The sequence below is a fragment of the Aethina tumida genome, chromosome 1 (genome assembly GCF_024364675.1).
Source record: "Aethina tumida isolate Nest 87 chromosome 1, icAetTumi1.1, whole genome shotgun sequence".
NCBI lineage: Eukaryota > Metazoa > Arthropoda > Insecta > Coleoptera > Nitidulidae > Aethina > Aethina tumida.
The window spans coordinates 74934432-74960401 of record NC_065435.1 but is presented as its reverse complement, the minus strand read 5'-3'; the positions used below and the strand labels follow the sequence as shown (position 1 = coordinate 74960401).

Below are 25970 nucleotides of genomic sequence, written 5' to 3'. Positions count from 1 at the left end.
TATCTCATTCAACAAAACTAAAACAAAGCTGCATTATTTCGCCGGGAAATCAATCCGGACCAAATTCAATTACCTGTTACGGAACAGGATTGTGTTGTTTGTGCGTTTGTTTTAATAAACAAAGTGATCGTGAAAGGCCAAGGCTTCCATAAAACAAAACTTAATTGAAAATTGCGGATAAGTGGAAAATATGTCGCGCACTGAGACAACCGTATGTTCGGCCTCGACCGATTTCAAACAGTTATTTTTCATTACAGACCTGCTACAATGACAAAATTAATCCATTTATATTTAATGAGAATTTATCGTGACACATTCAAAAAAAAAAAAACAAACACTCTGAAAACTGGGCTTAATTAGAAAATATTACGGTGCTTAGTATTTTTAATTTACCATTTCAATTTACTCTTTTAAACGATTGTTTATTAATTAAAAAATAGTGCATAGTATTGAAGAGCAAGTTTTACCTTTTAAAGTTGTTTAAAGGTAGAGTTTTAAATTGTTTTTATATATGGTAAATGCACTAGTTTCGTAAATGTATAAGTTAAAGCCGATTAAATTAATATATCCTGCAAGGTATGTATGAATATCAAAGGCGGAAAGGCTTTTTATTTATTTTTTTTTTTTTTTGTCTAGATGTCAACGGTAAAACTAATGTGAGTCGTCAACCCCCAACATGCAATTAAAAAGTGATTTACCTTGGATGCATACTGCAGCTTTTGGTTTCTTTCAGTATACTTAAAACTCAATGACCTTACACTTCTTACTCTACTTATGAATTAATCAAATTGTGATTGAAAAAGACGCTGAGCCGAATACGAACTGAATGACTGTTATTAAAAGGGTGATACTAAAAATGGGAAGAAATAAATTCGTAAAAAAGAAATTAAATATGTTTTTTTTTTACAAATTTAGCTTTCAAAACCTAGATTTTTATCCCGAAAATGAAATTTCGTTACAAAATCTGAAAATTTTGAAAAAATGACTGAAAATAACAAAATGTCACAATTCAAAAATCATATTTTCAAGTCATTAAAAATGTAATACTAATTCTAATAATAATAATAATAATAATAATAATAATAATAATAAAGCATCAAAATTTAAAGCCCCTCGAGAAATGTGAAAATTCTCTGAAAACTGTGACATCAATCATAGTAGATAAAAATAGCAATGTCTATAAAATGTGAAAGTGTTGCATATAAAGAAAAATTTTTACGAAATGTAAAAAATATGTAAAATAAAGTTGCGAGAACCTTTTATAACGGGGTCTCTTTTATTAACATATATTTACCAAAATTTAAGAATTTAAGAAAAGAAAACAGTGGTCTGCAATTTTTTTTTCTTCCTTCCTTTTGATTTTATGCATAATTTATCAAGAATTAGATATTTCTTAATAGAAAAATAATATATAAAAAAATTAAAATTATAGAGACTGCCGATAGAAGTAAAAACTTAGAACTTTTAGTATTGAAATTTTATAATGTTTGAATTAAAATTATCAACATCAATCTGGTTTTCATATCTATTGACACTCGGAGCAACAATTATATGCATGTTTATGTGATTTTTTATTATTGAAATATATTACGAGCTGTACAAGATCATGACAAAATATAAATACAATTCAATTAAAATAACAATTAATATACAATCATATTATTTGTGGATAGTATTTGTATTTACTTAAATTTCAATGTACTTGATTATTAACATTATTTTAATTGTTTGCATCATTGTCATCATTAATTTCAACTATATTTAGACTTTTTGTATTTTCTTTTACTTCATTTTGTTCTAAAAAAGGTACAATAGGCTTATGGTACCTAATGTAAGAAGTGAAAATGTTGAATTTGAAAATTTATCTAAGTATCGCATAAAAACGGCATCGATTGTCGTTTTATATTTTTGATCATTGGACATGGCCATTCAAATAATAATCAAACAAAAACACTATTTCAACAATGCACAGTATATACACATTGAACTTTTCACTAAATCCATTCAATTTCACTTATAAGATATACTCAGCACTATACGTCAGGTGTAGCAATACGTCAGGTGTAGATATACTGGTATAAGCATGTCGGTGACGCGAACGCACAAGATTTCACCCACCAAAAAAGTGTCTAAGGCGCACAGCATACTGCGCGTGCGCCAGTCATGAGCATGTCGATGACGCCAACCCAAAAGATTTTCCCCTACCAGAAAGTGCCCAACGCGGCTAAAGAAGTTTTCACTTCAATTACAAACCACGTATGATTTTTTTTAATGTAATTTTTCAATAAAATATGATTATCTGTTATAAAACATCAAAAATCATTAAATAATTTATTTACTAGTTGTTAATAGTATTTCACTTTGTAGTTTTCTTCTTTTTCACATTTTCTATTAGAGTTTCGCGACGAATCGCCTAACAAAAATCGGTAAGCATTCTGCTCCAAGATTTGCAGGGAAGAAATCTAAGTGTGAGTGTTAAAAGTGAATTTTAATGGACATATTGCATAATAGTTCTTGGATGATTTCCTGGTAGTTTTCCCTTGTTTTGTTTCCAAGAAAATTGTGATGCATTTTAACGAAAGTGGTCCATGCTCTTTTCACTTTCATTTAACATGCTTATAAAATGTGGATCCTTTATAAGCGCTCGTATTTGGAAACCCACAAAGATTCCTTCTTAGCAATTTCGCGTCGTTGAATAGAGTAAATTTGGTTTCGAAATATTCATAAGATTTAATGGAGTGGTGGTAAAAAAAAAATTCACTTTGAACTAAAAGTTCTTCTTTTAAATTCTAAACTTCAGGCATCAAACATGCTCTTCTTATCTATTTTTTCTTTCGTAGTGCGTGTAGTGGTATACTCTCCTTGTAGTCATTGCTACAACTTTTAGATCCGCACACATTCCATGTATACTGTGAATATCGATTTTTTTCTAATAACAACTTCATATTTCCATAATTTCCCTTCATGTGTGTTGCATGTGCAAAAGAAATTGAAGGATACCTTCAAATATGATCAAACTAAATAAAGTATGTAATTTGAGCGATTAAAAAAATGTAAAAAAAATATATACGTGATAGAAAAATATGGGAAGTAAATCTGGATTCAGCATGTTTAAATCATTAATCATATATTTACTTAAAGGAGCATATTGCAGGACTGTGAACATTTTAAAAAAAATGGTGAATGCGCAGCGTATTAAACATTCCCTAAAACAATAAATTTATAAGAAACTTAATGAAAATTATTACATAATAGTAGTAATGTAAACAAGCCAAATTGATTTATTAAAACCGCACCCTTTCAAGGCCTTTCAACTTTTCGAGAAAAAAATGACAAAGGCAATTTTTCCATTGTCGAGATTCCCAAAACCGACCGAGAAAGTTTCGTGTGACAAATTCGTCCTTATATATATATAAAAAAAACGTGTATGGATCTATAAGAATTGGGTCTTGAGCCGGGAGAATGTCTTTTAAACAAGCTTTTGCGGGCCGGTAAGTGAGTACGAAAAAGGCTCCCTTAAACCGAGTGCTTTAATATAAAATCCGACCGGTCATGAAATAAACTCTGAAAGAAAATCCGTGTTTTTCTTTTCACGAGATAATTAGCAATTTTAATCCTTAACGTTGAAAATCCCGAATCGGTTCGAATTGCGACGTTTCCCAGCAGGAAATTGGACGCAGGACTGCACGAATGGTTATTCAATACAACCGTAATTGCTGGAAAAATTGCACAGTTTACCGAAGTGTAATGTAAAAACACGAATGGACAATAACAAAAATTACATCGGTAAAATTGCAATCATCCTAATGGTTTTAACTTGTTATGGCGTTTTTTCAGTGGGATCATTTCAGGAATATTTTATTGAATATTCACCCACGCAGAGTTTTAATAACATCATGTACGAGGAATTCTGAACTTCAACTTTTAATTGAAATCTAGCTATATAGTTTTGCAATAGTTCCTTTGAACTAATTTGTGTGCTTTTCATCTTTTAATTATGATTGAATATGTGATGTCAGTGTAGTTAATTAATTATACAGACTGTGTGAATTAGGTATGAGGCGCCTCAACTTCCTGAAACTGATACTTATCTATTCACGCTTTTAATTTTACTACCAAAATTATACCTCAACTGTTTTAACCTGTCTTAATATTATATTACATTTTATGATAAGTTCGAGTAGTTGTAATAATAATTAATTAACCATAGTTATTCCACTGCGAATTAATTAGATTTCAGCCTGCAGAGATTGCGTAAATCTTTATATTTGAGTTGGGAGGGTTAAATTAGAGAATTGCAAATGGACTGTTTTACCATTCTGATTAATAATTAAGGGCGGCGCAGAATTTAATAAAGGAGCACCCGAGAACCGCATCGACGGAATGTTGATGATGGATCCACAATCCAGGATTTCGAACTGGGAAGTCATCCCAGTAAATTAGATAAAATGGACAATTTGTCCATTTTCTTGAAAATAGAATATTGATTTTTTCCTTGGTCTGAATTGAAATTAAATAGCATTTTTCTACGGATTCCGTTAGTCACAATCGGACGCGTAATTGTTCGCCAGACTATGAACGATTTTGCTTTTAATCTTTGTACGGCATTAATGAACAACCGTGAAAGTTTCCCTTTTTTTTTTTAAAGTCAACGGTTTCCAGATAAATAAATTAATTTTATTAAACTCTTGTACAACAGTGAAAATTTGTTTTATTGTAATTTAGTCAATTTAGTTGATTAATTTGGCACTGAAATTAATTGGTGATCGACTTGAGATGAATAAAAAAAACGAGCGTGAAGGTTAATCAGATTTTTGTTTGGCCGATGATCGTGTGACATTTTACATGAATACAAACTAGGTCGATTTGCATAAAGGCTTATCTGCAATGTTTTACGGCCTGGCCGTTTGTCACTATAAATTAAACTCGTCAAACCCGGTCATTAAATTGAATAAATTGCCTATCATAATGCAACTAAAATAACTCGCCCCAATTTAAACAAAGTCGCCCTTTGACGCGCACATAATAAAATTAATGCACACATTTCGTAATGTTCGATGGAATATAATCGACTTTAATCTAGTGCGTCTATATTTAGATGTCGGGTGATTGAATTAGGGAATTACTAAGTGGTCTAACGGACCTATTTTAGCTTTCCGTGCACTGGCTGTTTGAAGAACTAATTGAAAACGAAATGTAAGATAAGCCTCATTTGTTAATTACCTTCATCAACGAAGAAAAATTAAATACGCTGTAACGATTACAACAATTTAATACCTTAAAAAGTAACACAACATTTTTAGTAAATGTAGTAACGATCCCGTTCTATTTTTTCGTTTTCGATGACTTTCAGGTCCAGCGTATTAAGAACAGATTTGACATCTTTGATGAAAATCTTCTTGGATTCGCTGTCAGTCGCTTCTCTCGCCTTGTTCCACAGTTCGTGCAGTTGATAATTCAATATTTGATATCTGTGATCTTTTTTCGTCTCCTGAAAGTTGTCGACCTCATTTTCGATTTGCTTTAATTCATTTTGCATCTCTGATGTGCTGTATAATTAATTAATTAATTATTAGCAATTAATATTATAGCTGTACTTACATTTGAGCTGGCATGGCGTGTAAACAAACAATAATTTTGCATTGTGTAACAACATAGATAACGTATATCAGATTGTCATGTGTTTAGATACCGTTGCATGTGATTCAATTATTGTCGACAGTTCGATTCGCCCTGGGAACAAATAAAACAATTCGATAAGACAACACAAAGCGTTCAAGAATTATTGCCCCCGAAATATATATATTTATGTGTTTTTTGGGGTACAATAAGATGCTTAAGTAATTTTCTGTCGTAACATTATCGATTTTGTTGTGACCTATTTGTGTGGAATCGACGCCTGAAGAAGTTCCCGGTTAATTAGGTTTACGTGACCATTACAAGTTAGAAGCCGAGTTGATAACGAATAATCTCTAGAACGAACAAACTTATCTACTATTACTTAAAAATCCTTTATCGTAGATAATGGCTTACTGTCCCCCGCTTTTAATACGCGGTATTTCTAAATTATTAATTAACTGAAGCAATATAAGATGAGAACCAATTTTCTGGAGCCGCCATAAATTTTTATGAGGGACGAACTTCAATTAAATTTTGCCCGCGATACAATGTTTCCAAACGAATTAAACGATATTAATTTAATTTGTAGCACCGAATTTATTAAGTGATAGTTTAAAATAATTATTAAAATACATATTAGAAAATATGCCAAACAAAAATTGGTTTGGTTATCAATTTGTTAATTTGTAAACAATTTTGCACACTTTAAAACATTTTAGTCACGCGTTGCAATGGCTTTTGAACTGTAGATATTTTATGATTGTGAGTTTAATTAATCAATCTCTTATTGATTATAAAATAATGTTCGAAAATATATATCTAATATTATTATGACAAGGTAAGTATTAATAATTAATTAATAACATTATACATAATCAAAGTTTTTTTTTTTTAAATTTTATACCTCCTGTACACAATAAACAAACAGTTTTTCTCGATCGCAAAGAAGCGCGTTAGAAAAAAACAAGTAATCACTCTGTCAAACGCTGATGCTCGACTGCAATATTTTAAATGCCTCTCAAATTGTTTATATAAATTTAAAATAGATCTTTAATTATTGCATCAGCGCGCGGTTCATTGGCTGGACGTTCGCGTGGCGATTTTTCTGGACACGGGTGAGAATTTTATTTATATATGTATTGTTTAACGTTTGATTCGGGGTTGTTTTGTTGTACGGGGCTGTTTGAAACGAGTGTGCGGACCATTGTGTGCAGGTTAAGTGCGAACTGGACTGGACTGATTTAAAAATAACCCGGAGATAAATTCCAAGTGTTTATGTTTGTCTGGCTAACCAGATTACGAGGGTCAATCTTTACGATCCTATACATAAACAGTCCAGATTGTGAGATTTGTTTCACTGTTTAGTATGTGGTGTTTTTACAACCTTAAATAAATTAAATGAAACAGTAAGAAATCGAGTGAAGCATGGTTGCATATCACTTTTATTAGCAATGTGCTACCATCTATCGTAATAAATGCTAAACCTGCCTCGTTTTTAACAACGAAACAAAATTAAATATTCTTATAATGGTATTTTTAAAGTTAAATAAACAACCGTTTTTAGTGATGGGATGTCCGTTTCCACGACTGAGGCGTGCCGCCCAACAAGAGGAGGACAGCGACTCGGATGTAAATCCGGGCGACATGGTAGTCTGGTTGAACGGTAAAAAAATCGTTTTGAGGAATGCTAAGGTGAATCTGACAGAGAAACTAATACAAATGTTGCCAACTATAACCGTAACCGATGTAGAGAATCAGAGTCGAGTATTGTACGAACCTGAAGTGATTTTTCCCGCCCCATACAAACAACCCACCGACGATGAAGAGTTCTATGAACACACAAAAAGAAACAAGTACTAAATGTTACTGGAGCATTTTTTACCGCTTTTTTACAATGTTATAAAACTGTTTTATATGTACATACCTATGTAGTTTTGTATAAACTGAAATATACAATTTTTCAACGGCTTCTACTATTATTTTGTTCAAAACCTTAAATAAAATGCAAGTTCTAATAATTATTTTATTAAAATCACAAAAAAACGTTCTTAAACTTCTGTACCGAAACTGTCTTCAACATCATTGAGCTGCTCAATGTATTTGTTGATAATTTGAATGGTTTTCTTTTTTCGTTCCTCCAGACAAGGGATTACTTCTAGTTTTTCTAGCTTCCCTAACAATAATTCCAAATCGTCCACCAAATCCTCAACCTCGTTCCTATCTTCCAAATCTTCCAAATGTTTTTCTTTCAACTTTTCTACTTTGTTCTCGATATCGACCAAAGTTTCATACTGCCACATCCTTTTTTTCAATAAAGCTGAATATTTTTCCGTCTCTTCCAATAATTTTTTGCTGAGCTTATTGCTGGTCTTGTTGTTTTTTGTCACTTCGTAGTTTATGAGCAGGATTTTTTCGAACAAATCGTCGAACTCTTGGCTCGTTTGTACGTTAGCAAAATTTTCAACTGTAGGTTTCAGTTCATTTAAATCCGAATTGAGTTTTTCGAGTTGTCTTTTTGCAACCACATCCACATCTTCTTTGTTAATTTTTATGGTAGTTTTAGTTTCACGAGCTTCTAATTCGCTAGTTAATATTTTTATAAGTGAATTTCGCCTATTTTCGCTAAACTTACTTAAAACTTTCAAATCTGTTAATTGGTTTTTATAAACTATAAGTTGATTTGAGGCACCATTATTTTCAATAAGATGATGAATTTCTTTTTCCATTTTCGTTATTCTTTGGTTTTCTTCAAGGTTTCTCGAACAATCCTCAATAGCTTCAATAACAGTTAATGAGCCATCACCTATATCTTTCCTATATCTTTTTAATTCACGTTCGTAGATTCTGGCATGAGTATCTTTAATTACTTCTGTCACAATTTTGTCTTTAATTATAGTCAATGCCATAATAATTTTTTGTTCATTGACTGTTTCCAGTTTCGAGTCAACTATATTTATTAACCTTTTTATGTTTTGTCTAATTTTGTCCTTTACTGATTTAATATTATGTTTTTTATTCAAAACATTAATTTTTGACAATTTATACTCGTAAACTCTTAAATCATCTTTGCATTTCATCAAAATACTAATATCGTCAATCTTTTTAATAATGGTGTTTTGACACTGATTCACATTTTTCTCTATTTCTACTAACTCATCCGGCACTCCTTCAATTGCGAAGATTTGATCATTGACCATTTTTAAACATTCATTAACCTTTTCCAAAGCAACACCTTTGGCTTTAACAATCTCTTCATCTTGCAAATAGTTTCCAATTTTGTACAACTCAGTTCTGACTCCTTCCAACTCTTCTTTATACATTCGAAGTTCAAGTGAACTGTGTTTGTCTTCCAGTTGTTGTTCAATGTTCAGAGCTGCATGTTCTGCGTTTTTTATTTTTTCTTTCGTGGTTTTCAGATTGCCGATGTCGCAATCTTTGGTTAACAATTCTCGAACCTCCGCCCTTAGGTTGCGAGCGTTCGCAATAACTTTCTCATCGGACCATTTTAAGTAATCTGAGAGTTGATCATGGATTTCTTGCAGTTGGTGTTTACTTCCCTTGTCTAATGTGTTTTGTGATATTTGTGCACCAATTGAACAAATTTTTCTTTTTAAATTTTCAAATTTCAATTTTGTTTCCTCTTCTATTATCGAATCATTGTTTGTTGTGACAATTCCGTTAAATATATGTACACTAGTTTGTGCTCCTTCCACATTGACATTTTTTGCTTCCTGTTTAGCCTCTGCGCGACTTTCGTTTAGGTCAAACTCAAACTCAAACAAACTTGTATTATCTTTGTTGTCTATTTTATTTCTCAGAACTTTTAAGATATTTTCAATTTTTTCTTGTCTATTCTTCAAACTGCTAGAAATTGTGGTGTCAATTTTCTTTAAACCCTTTTCTAAATTTTCCACATTTCTTCTCAATTCACAAGATATCATTTCGTTCCCTTTTGCTTCATCTATACGTTTCTCTAATAGTTCAGACATATCCTGAATTTTTTGAAGTTCTGCAAAAATAACAGATTTCAATCCTTGTTCAAGTGTGTCTTGGTAACTTAAAAATATTCCTTCTGCCAATTGAAATTCGTCATAAAGTTTCGTATCCTGTTTTACTGATAACTTGTGCAGTTCTTGATACAAATGTTTCGTCATCTTCTGTATTGTTTTTAAAGATTTTATGTTATTATTTTGTATAGACTCATTTACAGTTGATTCTAGATCGCACATCCTTTTTTGTATATTTTTCAAATTTTGGGGAAGACTTAGTCTATTAATAAGCATCTTAAATTGTTCCTCAACAAGTTTTGTGTCTTTTCTGACTTTTGAATTACATAAAAATTGAAGTATTTCCAAACAAACGATTTTTATCGTAGACACAGTTAACATGTCATTGTCATTCACAGCAGCTGTAACTTCTTTAGACAATGTTTCGTAGTTTCTTTCAATTGCTGGCACAGATAGCTTCAACTTATTATCGATGTCAAAAAGGTACAATTGTATTTTAATTTTTGCTATGTATTTTTTAACATCTACCGCTATTGGGTTAGAGGAAGTGTTTAATATTTCAGTCACCTTTTCCTCTGAATCTGTTAAATATTTAATAATGGATGGTTTATCCATTTTTCCATGTGAACGTTTGTATTCTTTCCATATAAGCCTAGCCTTATTTTGTATAGCCAATAAATCATCATCTTGGTTAGCTTTAATCATTAATGATTTAGATGTTAATTGTCCCATTTCTAAAAATACATGTTTTGTTTAATTATATATTTAAATTTAATTACTTACTTGATATTTTAGAACACTTTTACACTCACTAACGATTATTATTAATGGCTATTATGATACATGAAACAATTATATTGATAAGATAATATAAAAAATCTATCAAGTAATCTCAATTTTAAAAACACAACATTTTGTTGTTAATCAGTTTCGTGGAAATTTATCAGAATATTACCTTGAATATAGAGAAAATTAAAAAAAAAAGACACATTTTTTCTTATCTAATATATAATTTATTTTAATGCAAATAAAAAACTATCTAACTTACAAAAAATAAATACATTTAATCTTTGAAAATTTTAAAATATCAATCAAACTTCTGTTTCTGGAGTTCTAATAGCTTGGAGGTAGTTTTTCAAAAACTCAAAACTGGCATGTTTTCGATCCCTTAACACTTTATCCACATCGATTTTAGTCAGTCTTATTTGCATAGAGGTCAAAGCTTGGTCTAATCCTTCAACCATTTTTTCATCACTTAAATCAGGTTTTTTCTCACGTAGTTTTTGAATGTCTTCTTCAATTTTACAAAGTTCTTCTATTTGTTCCCATCTTCTATCTAATATTTTCGTACAATCGTCCAAAGTTTTTACCAATTCTTTTTTCTGGGTATTTAGTTTGTCATCACTAAACTTTAACTGTCTCAAATCTACGTTTATATTTAAGAGTTTATCATCCAATTTCTGGTATTCATCATAATCTCCTATAAACACTTCAATCTGTTCTTTCGCTTTTAATACATTTTTCTGGATTTGATTCAGTGTAACTTCACCTGGGCTCTTCTTCGGTTTCTGTACTTTGGCAGCAATCATCTCGTCAATATTTTGATACTCGGCAGACTCTGTAGTCTGTCGTTTAGAAACAAAATTGATGCAACCTTCAATGTCTTCCAAGAGTTCCACCACCTTTTGCTTGTGATTGTCTTCAACCTTCAAGAATAGCTGCTCCAGCTCCATCTTAAGTAAGTTTAGCCTCGCATTTAAAGAATCAGGTGTCTCGATCCTAATCTCATTTTTAATTCCGCTTAAACTTTCATTAATTGCTAATAATTGGGCTTCAATCTTTTCCCTCTTCTTATCCAGCTTCAGGAGCGATTCTGAATTAAGACTTTGCCTAAATGACTGTGGTTTAGTCGATCGTTGTTCCAAGATTTTCAAGTGTTTTTCGATGTCTGAGACTACTTCTTTTCTCGATTCTTCATCGCTGAAACATTCATTTGCATCCACTAAAAGCTTGTTCATCTTCTTTTCTATTGTGTTATAGAGTACATTTTTGTGTCCACCTGTGAATCTTCTAATTTGCTCTTTAAGCTTTGTCAGTTCGGTTCTCAAAGCTTCACCTTGAGCCTGAGCTTCTTCATTCTTAACTGTTTCGCAACTGAGTCTTCGTTCTATTGTTTCCAAGCAACAGTTAATTTTATCCAAAACTGTTTCTTTAGACTGACGAATCATATCGTAATGAGGATTAACTTTTACCTTCTCCAGCTTGCCTTTTTGGAACAATAAAGTTTCCTTAAACTCTCTTAATATGGGAAGATTATCCATGTTTTTAGGTAACTCGTATTCTATGGATACGACACATGATTGTATATCCATGAGTTTTTCCAATGAAGCTTCAACAGATATTCTCAACAAAGCGCTTTTACGGTTCTCTGAATGGCGTTTGAAGTTCGAGAGTTGCACGTACATTTCTTCCCTCAAGCTTTTTGCTTTTTCTGACACGTTTTCGTTCGGCCAATTTACAAAGTCTTCCAATCTGTCATAATAACTTTGTAGTTTTATTTTATACGCTTCGTTGGAGGGTTCCTTACTAATTTTATCTCTTAAGAAATTGAATTTCGCTTGAATATTTCTGATCTCATTCAACACCTCTACTTTTTTATCAGCTTGTAGTTGCACAGCAACGTTCATAGGTTCTTTAACATCATCAACTGGAATATTATAAATTTTAGCTTTAGCTTTTACAAGTGTGGAACTGGTGTAGCTGCGAACGGAGCTTCTCCTGGCTTCTCTAATATTAAATTTTGACTCAATTGACTGCTTTACTTCTCTTATCGCACTTTCGAACTGGTTCAATGTTTGAAATAAGTGTTTAGCTTCATCTACGCTACTTGCATTCTTCATTGCCTCCTTGTTGTCATTCCACGTCTTTAATAAATCTTCCATGGATTGCATCGTGTCAGACTTTCTTAGTTTTACTTCCGCGTCTAATTCGTTGCTTAGTTGAACAATGTAGTCGTTGACTTCTTTCAAAAGTCGTTTTTTACGTTTGATCGTGTCCTCGGTTTTATCTGGAATGTCTTCGATGTGTCTACGAAGATTCTCCATAAGTTTTTTTGCTTCTTCATCGTGTTTCTTCTTTTTTATCGTGTTGAAATCTTTTTCATGTTCGGACAAACGATTCGCAATTGTATAACGTTCCAATCTGTCGTTTGTTTTTATCCTCATATTCTCAATTTTATCTAGCAAACGTTTCTTCTTCGGATGATCATCTAATGCCGCCAACTGCTGACTGAACTCTTCAATCTTTCCAAACACATGTTTGAGTAGGAGAGAGTTATCGGTTTTAAGGGCGGTTTCTAGAAGTATGTTCTGTTCGTCCACGTTTTTCTCCATTGTTTCTAATTCCTTTTTGGTAGCGGATCTGATGGAACTCTTCTGGTCGTGCTCGGGAATTCTGGACAACTCCTTCAACGCTTTCGTCACTTGAGCATAAGCAGTTGTGAGCTGTTTCTGAATATCTTCGTGGGTTTCTTGTATTTGGGTCATAGGGGTAACTTGTATCATTTGTAGATCAGTTGAGAGAAGCTTGATTGTTCTTTCTAAAGTTCTGAGCGACCTGGCGTTGTTGTTGTTGATGGCGGTTTGGATCTCTTGCTTGAGACTAGGGATTTTGTTCTGAATCTCTTTCATGGTGGGTTGTTGGGTCGTCAGCATCCTTTTGGAGATCAACTCGAGGTTTTTAGAAACTCGACTTTTGCGACTGTTCAAAGGCAGGGCTACAAAACTGCTACTGTCGGTGAAGGTGGACACTCTGCGTTCATTTTGTTGCGTTGATATGATATTACGTCGGTAGTCATCTATGAGGCTCAGGAGGGCGTCGACAGCGCTACGTTTCGCACCCTTAAGCTTTACGGCGTCCTGCGATACTTTTTTGAGGAGCTCCAGACAGTCCTCCTTTCGTATCTGGCCGTTAGAAAGGTTGAAGCTTTCATAAATTGACGTAGCCTTTTGCTCGAGCAACTGTAACTTCTGGGTGGAATTATTGTTGCCCATTGCTGGAAAATATGAACATATTGAAGCAAGGCAATAACAGATAAGTGATAACGACGTCACAACACATGGAACGCAGTTCAATTAAGGTTAATTCATTGTGACTAGAAAAGTGTCTTACCAGTTAGATTTTTTGTTAAACGCACAATGGAAATTTCACCACATCACGGCATTGTACACCTTGTTACTAAAAATTATATGTCGAAACGACGGACTGAGATAAACTGATAAGATAAATAAGTATGATTCAATAGCGAGCGTTTGTTAATTCTCGTGGCCTAGTTTTAAAAAAAATAATATATAATGTCGCTTCGGTTTATTTAAGTTCGTTAAGACAAATACAAACAGCGATGCGTTGATTGCTGTTTTTCTAAATTTGTTTACAAACATGTAATAGACAACTGTTCCGCCGTTCGAAGAACGTTTGCGCTTGGTGTTTCTTATCTCATGTTTTTGTTTGATTTGGTTCGGAAATAATTGTTTTATCAGAATTATGATAAATAATATATTAATTTTTTAGGCTCAAATTGACTAAATTTACATTTCATTTATTTTTATTAAAAGTTAATTAGAAAACCTTTGAAATTTTATATGCTTTTATCAAATGATTAATAAATACAAATGTTATTTAACTGTAAATATATTAAATTATTAACTTACAATAACAAAAACATCAAAATACATATTATAGTTAATCAACAAACTTTTCCTTATTACTGTTTAAATTGGTATTAAATTCCTTATAAATTATATCGATAATACAATATCAAATTTTTTACATTAAATAATTCAAACAAATAGAGTAAAAAACGTTTTATTTAAAATACTTAACATTAATAATTTACCGTTAATTAAATTTAAATACAATTTAATAACTGCAGTAGTATATAACATTCCAAACCAATCACTTATTTAATAAAAGAATAAGATTCAAACGCGATTAGTATAATTATAAATAAGTCCAATAATGTATATGATTTTAAATTTGAAATTAGTAAATACTTATTAACATCAAAAAATACTTATAATCAAATTAATGACAGTACAAACTTATAGAAAAAATATAAATAAAAGCTCAAACAAAATTAAACGGAAGCTAATAAAACTTAACTAATTGGTAAATTTAAACTAGCGTCCCCTCTGACATATGACTAATGGCATCAGCTAATTGTTCAGTGCTCTTATATTGGCTGGCTCTATTGTTGTAATAGTAATTCGAATTGCGGACATTTTCAACGGCCCTTTCATCCAAAAAAGACCTCAGACTATCAAAATATCTCATAGCATCCCTCCACTTAGTGTTGACATCGGGATTGATCTCCAGTTGCTTAAGATCCGTCTGGCAGATCATCAGGTCTTCCAGAACTCGATTATAGGCCAAACTACCCTTCCTATCCTCGAATTTGTTAATGTTCAGCTCGATGTTGCGCATCTTTTCGATGATATTGTCCAGTTGTTCTTCAATGTTACTATTCTTGTTCTCCAGTGAGTTGTCCGAAAAGCTGACCTTCGATTTGCGCTTCTCCAATTGTTTTTTTAGTAGTTCTGGTGTCAAGTTCATGACCGGTATTCCCATTTTAAAGATAGACTTGCGCTTTTCTTGAATTGTTGGAGACGTAGGTTCTTCATTCGTGGGTTCAATTGGTTCCACACGAACACTGGTCAACTCCACTGTTTTTCTCTTGTCTGTGGTTTGTTCCAATTCTTGTTCTTCATCTTTGTGCTCTTCGGAGAGTATTGAGTTCACCTGACTTTGTGCTTCATCCTCTGTTTTATTCTCTGTTTTCTTCGATTTCGCTTCATGTTTCTCTTTGTTAGACTGTAGTTTATTAACGAGATATTCTTCTGTAGATTTTAATTTTTCCTCTTCCGCTTTGAAGTTCCTCTTCAGTTCAGGACGTATTTGTTGACCTAATTTCTGGTGTTCTTTTCTGATATTGTCTAATCTTAGTTTGAGTCTCTCGTAGGATTCATCCGATTCCGTGCCCTTGAACTTTGTTATGTCATTTTGTAGCTTCTCCAGTTTTTTCAGAATGTCTTGGTTCTTTTTAGTCTGACTTCGCCTTAAAACAGTATTTCTTCGATCTAAGTTATTTTTTGATGTTGTGTTTCCCATATTAATTACTAAAACAATAATAAATCGTTATCTATGACAACACCCATGCCTGATTTTTTTCTCAGCACTTCTAAAATGATTTAAAATGTATACTAAGGTTGTACTTACATTTTTAATGATCACTTACTATTTAAATCACTTTAAAACAGTTCTTATATGTTTAATAAATAATTAATATTAATGCATGGCTTATTACTGACTTTTACTGGGTTATCACAGATGTGAATGAATAAGATAACACAGGTGCGTTCATCTTATCTTATCTAGGGCATTTCGGCAATTTAATGTTGGCAACCTTATATACACAAAACTACAAACGATTTACGACTATTTATTTTAGCATCAGTCTGAGTGATATTTTAAAAAAATCACGATTCCTCTGCAGCACTGCCACCTTTAATCTGCAACAACAACAACAATTAAACAAACCGGAAAACCTTCAAACAGTCGTTCATACAATATATCCGACAATTTTTGGTTTGTCATCCGTAGTTTCGTTAAGCTGTTCCCTGCTAACATACAAATCCACTTGGGCGGAAATTGCGTCTTCGTTTTTGATCAAACTTATTCTCTTATCATCTTCTTCTTCATATATTTCATCTTCTTCGTAAATTTCATCGTAGTCGTGCTCGTCGCTTGATGTGTCAGAAGAAGTTTTACTTTGATCTTCCAGGAATGGTTCAAAGGTGGTTGAAACAAATTTATTCTTCTTCCTCGCGTTCTCCTTGTTCCTTTGCTTCACGGTTAAGGAATTCGTTTCGCTGTTATCCAAAATCTCCTCCCATACGTTCAAGTACCTGCTCGAACCGAGTATCGTTTTCCGCTGCTCCTTCAGGTGAATTTTACTCAGATTTTGTTCACTACGAGATATATTCCTAACGCGATCCTGTACGTAACTGTACCTCGCTTTCTCTTTTTCATCCAGACATTTTACCGAGTTCAAGTAGATTAGCCTTTTGTTGTGGTCTTTGATGTTGTCCAGTTGGAGTTTGATGGTTGATATACTTTGCAGGATTTCTTTGTAATGCTGATCTTTGGCTTTTTCCACGTCATAATTGCCCTGCTTGATTCTTTCGTAGATATTTTCTAGAGATGAACGGACTGCTGATTCCAGCTCGTTGGTGCACTGTACCAAGTTTTGGTAACCGGATTTTACCAATTTGCTTATGTCCATTATATCACCGCCCAGTTAACATAACCTACGATTTTTGACTGTATACAAAGTATTTTTATCTATATTGCTACGGTTATCTATTTGAATAACCTTGCTGATATAGGGAACAATTTCAAAATCAGCAAAATCATATAGAGTATTTATTGTATTTTGATGGTGGCAAGGATTTTGACACAAACACAAATTTCAATGATTTTCCAGAACTAATTCTTACCATTGTAGGTAATTAAAAAAACTAATTGAGCTGTAAAACTATAGTTGGTCATTTCAATTACGATCTATATAATTGATGTATTTACAAAATTAAGAAAGGATTTTCTAAAAAAAATAATATAAAAATATATAATAGTAATTCTTTTATTTGCTTAGTTCATGTCTAATGTTTAAATTGTTGCAAACGGACTACTAGTGAAAAAGGAGTGATAACCAACATATGAAAACAAAATAAAGCATACAAATTGAAACCACTTGTCGAAATAAGTAATATGTATTGAAAAACTATTTTCACTATATATATTTAACATATTTTAACATCTTGTTAAAAGTTGCAGTTGTGCACAATGGACAGGAAATCAATGAAAGCAATTTGAATAATTCAATTTGTAAGTATGAAAATATTCAATAAAATATTAAAGAAGGAGCAATTACTAAAAAAACTACATCCTACAAGAAATTTGAAAAACTTATAGAATTAGGAGGAAACTAGTAGTGGAAGAACAAAAAATATATAACAAAACTGAAGAAATCTCTGAGAAGATGTATATTAGTAATAGAATAGTGAAATAAGAAAAAAATATCAAAAACTACTTAAAGAGAAATACACATTCGAGACTAACGAGGAAAGAATGAGAGGAGTCCAAAATCTTTGTAAAAAAACCTCTAAAAGATGATTAGATGAAAAACTACAAGGAAAATAAATAAAAATAATAATAGAAGATGAGGAAATAAGAAAAGGGTAATTATTCATATTGAAATTAGATTGACTTAGTAAATTTCAGTACGTTAGTAAATTTCAAGTAGAAATAATGACCTATCAAGTCAACAAATAAATAATGAGGAAAATGTGGACGAAAATAACGGTTAGTCTTGTGAAATAGAAAATAACATTTTAGAGGACAAGAAAAAAGAAAACGGGGATTTAAACTTTTAAATTTCGATATGAAGAAAATAACATATTTACTAATTACAGATTTAATGTCAATTACATACAACAGATAAGAGACATTTTGAATAATTTAAATTATAAAAAATAAATCACAATTGACTAGAGATGATTTAATTAATAAAATGCTCAAAAAATAATATATATATAAAATGAAACGACAAAATTAAATGTTGACGTAGCATTAATAAAAAAGTATATTTTCTTTGACTACAGTCTAAACACCCAAATAAGTATCCTGAATTAAGACCACACAAAAAGCAAGTTATGAAAATAATCAAACAGCTTCAAAAATACTTGAATCCAAAAAACTCAAGAAGTAATACAACAACAAATTTCACCAGTAATTTGAAATTGATTTATTTTCTCCTTTACAAATAAATTATGACAGTCTTGAATCCATTAAGCTCAGACATCTCTGTATGTACAATATTGCACTGCGTCTACGCTCCCTGATTCTATGATCGCCATTCGTCTCAGTTCTATCCAAAGCCAAGGTCTTTTGTATCAGCAACTCCTCAAGTTTCTTTTGCTTCGATTTTAACTCACAAATTTCTAAATTATTGATTTGCCTTTCAATTTCCTCGACATCCTTTCGTATTGATTCAATCTCTTTGAAGATTTTGCCGCTAGTTTCGTTAGAGTCCGATTTATGGCACACTGACATTTTTAAAGTACGTCATGTGTCATAAATTGTGTCCATTGTATCGAAATAATTATACTATTAATAACTAGGTTTCATTGTTTAATTTGATAAAATAGTTTATAGTTAAGTATCGAAAACATATTGAAATTAGATTTTATTAATAAATTACTGATAAAGATTTATTTATCTTGAAACTATCTGATAATGTCTGATTATGCTTTCAATTTAATTTGTTTTATTAACGTTAACCATGGGGTGGTTCGATTGTTTCTTACCGCCGAAAAGTAATGTGAGTGTTAGAAGAAGTACATATACAGGAAACTCTTCAGGTATTTGTAAATATCATTTACAAAATCCAATGTAAGAACATTCGTATTTTCACAGGTGAGCAAATTGCTCGTGCATTAACGAAAACAAATAGACCAGGAAATCCTAAACGTAATTGTATCTATCATTAACAATAACTATTATGGTTAATTTCATGTATATTTCAGAGCCAAAAACGATTCAAAATAGTAAACCAGCTATAAACAAAAAGAAACCTCCTGCTCGTCCACCTCCACCTCTCACAACTTGTTCTAATCCAAAGAAAGATAACATTAAGTTGCAAAGAAAATCTCAATTACGAGGTGATGAAAGAAAACTGTCGAGACCTTCAGATTCACCTCCTTTTCCCCCAACAGATGATACTTGTATGACATTGGAGAAGAAACAAAAACTAAAGCAAGACGCAATTGGTAATTGAATTGTTTTACAAAATCATTGTCTAGGTTAATCATTATTTTTTTAGAACAAAACATTATTGAAATGATAAATGGGTTCAAAGAACGCATTCAAAAATTTGAAGGAGAGAAACAAGACCCAGAGTTCGTTAGAATTGACGACGGTATAAGAAATGCGATCGTTCAATTGAAAAATGAAAACGAAACAAAACCAAACCTCTACTTTGACAATTATATTAAAGAACTAAGACAGTTACTAATTGAATTAAATAATAAAGCGGACAATTTGAAAGATGAATCCGAAAATGGCGTCATCAAAAAGCTGTACAAGAAACTATATACTATAGAAAATATGACAACTACGTTACAAAAAGAAGTTAACGAGTTTTCGGGAACTGATGAAAAAGAGTATCTGTATCTAAGTACTAGTCTAATGCAGTTGCTCACGGAAGTGGATAAAATCGATTCCGTTGAATATCCTAATTTGAAACAGCAAAAGAAAAGAGTAATTAAGAAAATCAAACAAACTAATCAAATTTTGGAAATGATAAAGGAGTTTGGCAAAGAGAAAGCTGTACAAGTTTTACCGGATATTTATCGTGAAATTAATTTTAATATTAATATGACAGAAAATCAATCTAATAATGAAAAGATTAATTTGAACGAGGAACGAAAACATGAAAAAACACAAGGTACTTCTTTAATTTTTCTTAATAATATTAATCAAATTTTAACTACTTTATGTTTTAGAGATGAAAATGATAGATAAACAAATTAACTCATTCAAAAGTCAAATTAAGGAGTTCGATGGATTTAGAAATGATCCGCAGTTCACTTATATCGACAACAGTATAAGAAGTGCCATTATACAATTGAAAAATAATAAATCGATAAATTCAAATGTTATCGATAATTATGTTGCTAATTTAAGGCAGTTGTTGGAACAGTTAATAATGAAAGCAAATGAAGAAAAATCAGAAGACGTAATAATAAAGAAACTTCAAAATATAAATAAAAAGGCAACCCAATTGAAACTTGTAATTGAGAATTTTGGTGGGAACAACCAAAAAGAATCAGAAAATTTGGAGCATCGTTTAATAGAATTATATCAAGAGATGGACAATATTGACATTTTTAAATATTCTGCCTTGAGAAATCAAAGGAAACAAGTTGTAAAAGAGCTTGACAAAATTTTTGATATCTTGGATTCAAAGCATTAAAATTATATATTATATATATTCTATCTATATGTGTGTTTAGTACTTATGCCATATTTTCTCCAAATAAAATAAATACAGATTTTTTTACATAAAATTTACCCTATATGTCACCAAATTATACCGACTTTTTGGTAGCGACAATTGTTATTATGATCAAGTAAAGTTAATGAGTAACATTAAAAATTTAAGGTTACGTGAAAAAATTTGTATTTTACTTAATGATTTAAAAAAGAAAAATAAAAAACTAATTTTAACCAATGAATCATTACTTAAATTATATGAAACTGATATGTTCTTAAAAAAATATTCAATAGAACGTATCAATTACACTTTTCATTTTACTTTTATTTTATTTTAGAATTGAATAAATCAATAAATTTGTCAATGAAATAGTTTGTTAATATTGATGAACGATAAATAATCATCCAATTAAAAAATTCAACAAAGAACAAACTATATTAGTGAACTACGACATTTACTTCAACAATTGAGCAATCAACAACCAAAGAAAAAATAATAGAAAAGTTGAAGAGAAACTAGAAATTCCCACAAAGAAGATTATAATAAGTTTAAATGAAACGACCAATTTCTAAACGATAACAGTGTGTGTGGACAAGATTGATACGATTAAAAATCTTTATATGAATGTACGAAAAAGGCAACTGATCGACGAAATCAACAAATTTATGTTATATTTAATATGATAAAATAAAAAAATAACATATTTTAATATGTTATTTTATTTAACCAATTTAAAATAATATTAATTGAGATAAATTTCATTTATCTTTCTTATCGAATATTTGAACACAGTTATATGTAATGATTGAGTGCAAGTAGGTGGGATAAAATGAACTCAGGTAAAAACAATTTATTAAATGTATTTATAAATGTTAATATTGTTATTTTTAGAAGAGACTTATCAAACATCTTTACAAAAATTATTTAAACTTGTGGATAGCGACAATTTTTACTATGAACAAGTCAAATTAATGAGTAAAATAACAGATTTTAGTGTACGTCAAAATATTTGTAAATTGCTAAACGCCACAAACGACAATAAAAATAAAATATTTAAAAAGAGTGACAAAATCACAAAATTTAATTATGAAACAAAAAATTCTGCCATAAATAGAATAAATAATAAAATGCAATTAGTAAAAATTTTAATGAGAAAGAATTGTTCCTGTTTACATGGTTGTATTAATCTAATAATTGAAAATTTACAAGATTTGACCAATTTGAATAATAGAAAAACAATTTTAGATGCAAATTTGAATTTGTTAAGTGATTTATTAACTCATGTAGGCAACTGTAATGCAAATAGCATAAAAGAAAATATTCAAAAACTTGAATTTCCTAAAAATGTTTACCAAGAAACTATATTAATAAATAATATAATTAACCAACTGTTTGAATTACAAAAAGGTGATTATTCAGATGATGAAGAAACAATTTTGGAGTCTACACCAAAATTATTGAGTATGTTAAACAAAGACGTTGAATCTTTTGTTGGATCAAAACATGATTCAAATTATGATAAGTTAGCGGAAAAACTAAAATCAATAATAATACAACTAAAACTGTTCCAAACAGACATAAACAATACTGAAAGAGTAAATTTGATCAAGCAAACTCGAAAACTAATAACTAAACTTAAATCAAAAGTGGAAGAACCGGATGAAACTAAAAACAATCCAATCGCAAAAGCCAAATTTGAAATACAAACAATATGTAAATGTTTGAATACAATTGAACAAGAAATTAAAGAATTAAATGGAGAAGAAATTCAAAAGATTGAAGAGAAACTGATGAAATTTTTGGAGAAATTAGATGGTATCAACACCATTTTGTATCCTGACATTATTTTGGAGAAAGAACAAGCTATTAAGAAGCTCAAACTTGTAGAATCAATGTTAAATAAATAAACAGTTTAGAAATAATGTTGTTGTTTTATTTAATAAAATGATATAAACGTTACACTTCAAACTATAAGAATGAAACTCAAAATGATTATATTGTTTTCAGTGCGCAATTGGCGATGTCCAGAACAGACCAACGAACCTCTTGCGCGGGTTTAGAAAGTACAGGCCGCAACGCCAGGAAACCACCACCCCTTTTACGATCAAGAACCTTGCCGGCAATTGTAGTTCCAGGCGTGAACATAATCCAAGCTCAATTGGGCAATTACAACGTTGAACCGCAAACCAGTAGCCATTCCAGATTCCACACCTCCAGAATGTCATTCAGTCGCGATGATACCGTTGCCTTGGACATGAGACGGAAGTCGGCGGTCAGTAGGTTATGCGGAAGTGGAAATTATGGTCCGGAACGAGGATCCGATGGCACTCTACTGCTTAGGTACGTTTTCGGGCTCATTGAAGATAGGATTGTAGAGTTTTTAATTTTAGAGTGCCCGCACCGCACGTGGTGGCAGCCAGGGCTTTAAGAATCTCGAGTCCTGGAACCAGCAACACAGCACTTTACAAGATTAGCAGGCTGTTAAGTCAGGGCGGCTCTAAAAATACTACGGACGATCAGAACGTGACCAGAAGGTTGAGTTGGGAAAGGTGGGTTCGAACAATCGATAAAACACATTAGTTGGATGAAAATGGAAAGAGAAACAGAGTTAATTCAATTCGACATGCGGAAATGTATTTCGTGCGTTGTTGGTTGCGTCTTAAAAGGGGAACTTAGTGCTGCCATCTGACGAAACTAGTTCAATTTAACTCTGATTCAAGTTGGCGATATCTAATAATTTAAAAATTTAATGGTCACATGAAAAAATTATACAATTTAAAAAGTTTTACAGTGAGGATAAGCGTAATAATCCTCGAAAGTTTAGAATTAGTCTCCAAGTCAGTTGAGAAGTTCCCCATTCATAAAAGTGAAACACGCTGCTCCGCAATTAATAACGTGAAACATTAACAAGACTAAACTTCCACCCCCAGTTTTCTGTGAACAAACAGTCCATTATCCCAAATATGAAAGGATAATAAATCCGATCTAGGGTTTGAATGAAAAATTAATTTATATTACAAATCAGGTATTAATTAAAGTTTATACTCACCCATTTTAATAGTACTGAGAAAATTTTTCAATTAACAAAATAAAAGCTCGTGAAAACTCACAGGGGAACTAAAACAGCGACGACATTGACCGTAACCTGAAAAACACGAACCCATTACATCCAGACACTGGAAACGTTCGATGACACGAACCGTGGACATTAACCCCAAAACCACCCACTGGGCGTTTCACCCATCGTTTTATTACAAAAACTACTTTTTTTTGTTAGAAGGGGCACTATAAGCAGCCGGCTTCCCAGGTCGTCCAGCATCGACTCAATGGTTGAAGCTGTGTGGGCCGAAAGCTGCGAAACGCAAGAGATCGTTTGTCCAGAGAAAAGACCTTCTTTGAGACCGGATCGGCCTATGGCTCTCGTTTCACCCTCAGTGGGCAGGAGAATGAAAGGACAACGTGGAGTCAACGGTAAGGCGTCAATAGCAATAATTCTTTTGGGGGTTGTTTATGCAACGTTTAGAACCACTTAAATTCATGCACGAGAATCTCGAAGGAATTGTTGATGACGGTCTAATATTAATGCTTAATGTTCACGTGTTAGTTTGTGCACGTTTAATGGCTCGGGGATTTCAACCCTCATATGCAATAAACGAGTTTTTCTAGCATCAACAAAAACTGAATACATTTAAAGCATTACAAGTTCTTTCGAAAAAAATATGGAATTCATTAAGAATTTATAGATACACATCTTATACCACATATTAAAACAAACAAGAATAAAAATTACCCTTACTTGTTTATAAAAATGCTATAACTATAATAGTTATAAATCTTGAATTACTCTTCCGAAAGTTTATCTAAGGAATGATAAGTTCCGGCAACTCCCAGACGTGCCCGTAAACTTTACGGGGGACTGTAAAAAAAAAGAGAGCTGGAGAGTTTATGGAGTCCACTTCGCTGTGGGACCATCAACTCGGGTGAAAACCAGCTTAATTTTCATCGGTGAAAGGTGAGAAGTCACTCAGTGTTGTTTTTGAGGGGGAAACCTTTAGTTTAACATGATACTGTATCGTTTTCAAAATTAGGTAAATTAATTTAACTGTAATTAATTAATTAGTTGATATTGTTTATTTTAAAATGTTAATTTTATTGTTAATATGTTTTTCCATTTAATAAGTTTAAAATAATTTTTTATATACTAATTTAATTTAATACCATGTTACCAAAGTATTTTTACAATAGATCCTACACTACAATCTATGAAAATATAGTTAAACAAAATATATATAATATTATATATTTCTAAGAACAAACAATGAAATATAAACAGGAACTTAAGATAATTGTGAATCTCTGAGGCGTTTCAACGGTCGTACCACCTGACACACATCGTACCCCCGCAAAGTCTACGCCAATGGACTTACACTTGTTCCGTTAACTCCGACTCGAGTGTTGGGTGCTTTAAACAAAGCAGTACTATGAAACCGACCGTTTGGAAAGACAAGGACAAGACACCGGTCACGTCTTGCCCGTACTACCTGAAACCGTCCGTCGAGAGTCCGTTTCAGTTTTTAGCGGGTCTCGGGTCACCGTTTTTCTCTTGCTATTTTCTTTCCTGTTTCCAATTTCCTTGTGACAGTACGGTACCATGTACAGTTTCGATAAATGCGAGGGTTTTGGATCTGATGGTTGTTGTGGAATGGTGAGGTTAAGTTGTGTGGTTATCGCTTTTGTGCGCGCTTAAGTGAAGACCGCTTCGGCTTCACTTTCTTTGTTTTTCGACTGCGGAAACTAAAAGGCGACAAACTGAAGAAGAAATTCGGTGAGTTCGATGATGGTATTTTTTATTTATTTGTATAAAATAGGGGACATTAAAGAAATTGCAAGTTAAACAGGATGTTAAAGTTAAATAATGTTAAAATAATGATATGCAATTAAATAAACATTGTTATTTTGTTGTGCGTAAAAGGTGTTATCATTTAATTTGCTGCAAAACGATGAAATTAAAACAAAAACCGCGTTTGTTGCACGATTGTTTTGTTTATATAAGTTACTCTTTTAGAGTGTTAAACTACTTGTTTACAGTGTAAGTTATCCTGTAATACTCAAGTTCTGGACATTTTAAAATTTTAACACTGACCAAAATCAGATTTTGACGCACGATAAGAATTAATTAATTTTAAACACGCGTTGCACCACCATTTAAAAGGAAGTATGTCAGGAAGTTTGAC

General features: G+C 31.8%; 5 protein-coding genes and 1 long non-coding RNA gene across 9 annotated transcripts in view; 3 read left to right on the top strand and 3 right to left on the bottom strand.

Moving 5' to 3' along the window:
- LOC109604148 (ankyrin repeat and fibronectin type-III domain-containing protein 1) overlaps positions 1-25970 on the top strand; it is a 51105-nt gene that overhangs the window by 9190 nt on the left and 15945 nt on the right. For 2 of the 3 annotated variants that reach the window (XM_049961807.1, XM_049961810.1), the window contains exons 2-4: positions 22744-23076; positions 23127-23285; positions 24014-24207. In XM_049961807.1, the coding sequence (XP_049817764.1) occupies positions 22744-23076; positions 23127-23285; positions 24014-24207 (686 nt within the window). Of the gene's footprint in view, positions 1-22743; positions 23077-23126; positions 23286-24013; positions 24208-25246; positions 25562-25970 lie in introns of those variants that run through there. The other variant, XM_049961811.1, reaches the window with a different exon arrangement.
- Positions 5255-6141, bottom strand: LOC126264323 (uncharacterized). Its single transcript, XM_049961817.1, has 2 exons — positions 5602-6141; positions 5255-5549 (listed from the first exon to the last, which is right to left on the bottom strand). Exons 1-2 carry the CDS (start codon positions 5613-5615, stop codon positions 5300-5302), a joined length of 264 nt encoding a protein of 87 aa, XP_049817774.1. The 5' UTR covers positions 5616-6141; the 3' UTR covers positions 5255-5299.
- LOC126264324 (uncharacterized) lies at positions 6526-7586 on the top strand. Its single transcript, XR_007547077.1, has 2 exons — positions 6526-6734; positions 7184-7586. It is a non-coding gene; the product is annotated as an uncharacterized LOC126264324 (long non-coding RNA).
- Positions 10623-13846, bottom strand: LOC109603098 (probable DNA double-strand break repair Rad50 ATPase). The gene is made up of 2 exons (XM_049961812.1): positions 13797-13846; positions 10623-13680 (listed from the first exon to the last, which is right to left on the bottom strand). Exon 2 carries the CDS (start codon positions 13676-13678, stop codon positions 10718-10720), a length of 2961 nt encoding a protein of 986 aa, XP_049817769.1. The 5' UTR covers positions 13679-13680; positions 13797-13846; the 3' UTR covers positions 10623-10717.
- LOC109603088 (uncharacterized) lies at positions 14533-16996 on the bottom strand. 2 transcript variants are annotated; one of them, XM_049961815.1, is made up of 3 exons: positions 16249-16996; positions 15900-16192; positions 14533-15799 (listed from the first exon to the last, which is right to left on the bottom strand). In XM_049961815.1, exons 1-2 carry the CDS (start codon positions 16963-16965, stop codon positions 16160-16162), a joined length of 750 nt encoding a protein of 249 aa, XP_049817772.1. In that variant the 5' UTR covers positions 16966-16996; the 3' UTR covers positions 14533-15799; positions 15900-16159. The 2 variants fall into 2 exon arrangements, with proteins under 2 accessions (XP_049817772.1, XP_019875107.2); XM_020019548.2 differs by having other exon boundaries at positions 16249-16992.
- Positions 18922-20846, top strand: LOC109603080 (putative leucine-rich repeat-containing protein DDB_G0290503). The gene is made up of 5 exons (XM_049961814.1): positions 18922-19102; positions 19158-19211; positions 19268-19510; positions 19564-20187; positions 20246-20846. Exons 1-5 carry the CDS (start codon positions 19024-19026, stop codon positions 20713-20715), a joined length of 1470 nt encoding a protein of 489 aa, XP_049817771.1. The 5' UTR covers positions 18922-19023; the 3' UTR covers positions 20716-20846.

Coding starts and splice junctions, on each gene's coding strand:
- LOC109603080 (XM_049961814.1), top strand. CDS start 19,024: ATGGGGTGGTTCGATTGTTTCTTACCGCCGAAAAGTAATGTGAGTGTT. Junction 19,103..19,157: donor ATATACAGGAAACTCTTCAG/GTATTTGTAAAT, acceptor GTATTTTCACAG/GTGAGCAAATTGCTCGTGCA. Junction 20,188..20,245: donor AAAACATGAAAAAACACAAG/GTACTTCTTTAA, acceptor TTTATGTTTTAG/AGATGAAAATGATAGATAAA.
- LOC109603098 (XM_049961812.1), bottom strand. CDS start 13,678: ATGGGCAACAATAATTCCACCCAGAAGTTACAGTTGCTCGAGCAAAAG.
- LOC109603088 (XM_020019548.2), bottom strand. CDS start 15,791: ATGGGAAACACAACATCAAAAAATAACTTAGATCGAAGAAATACTGTT.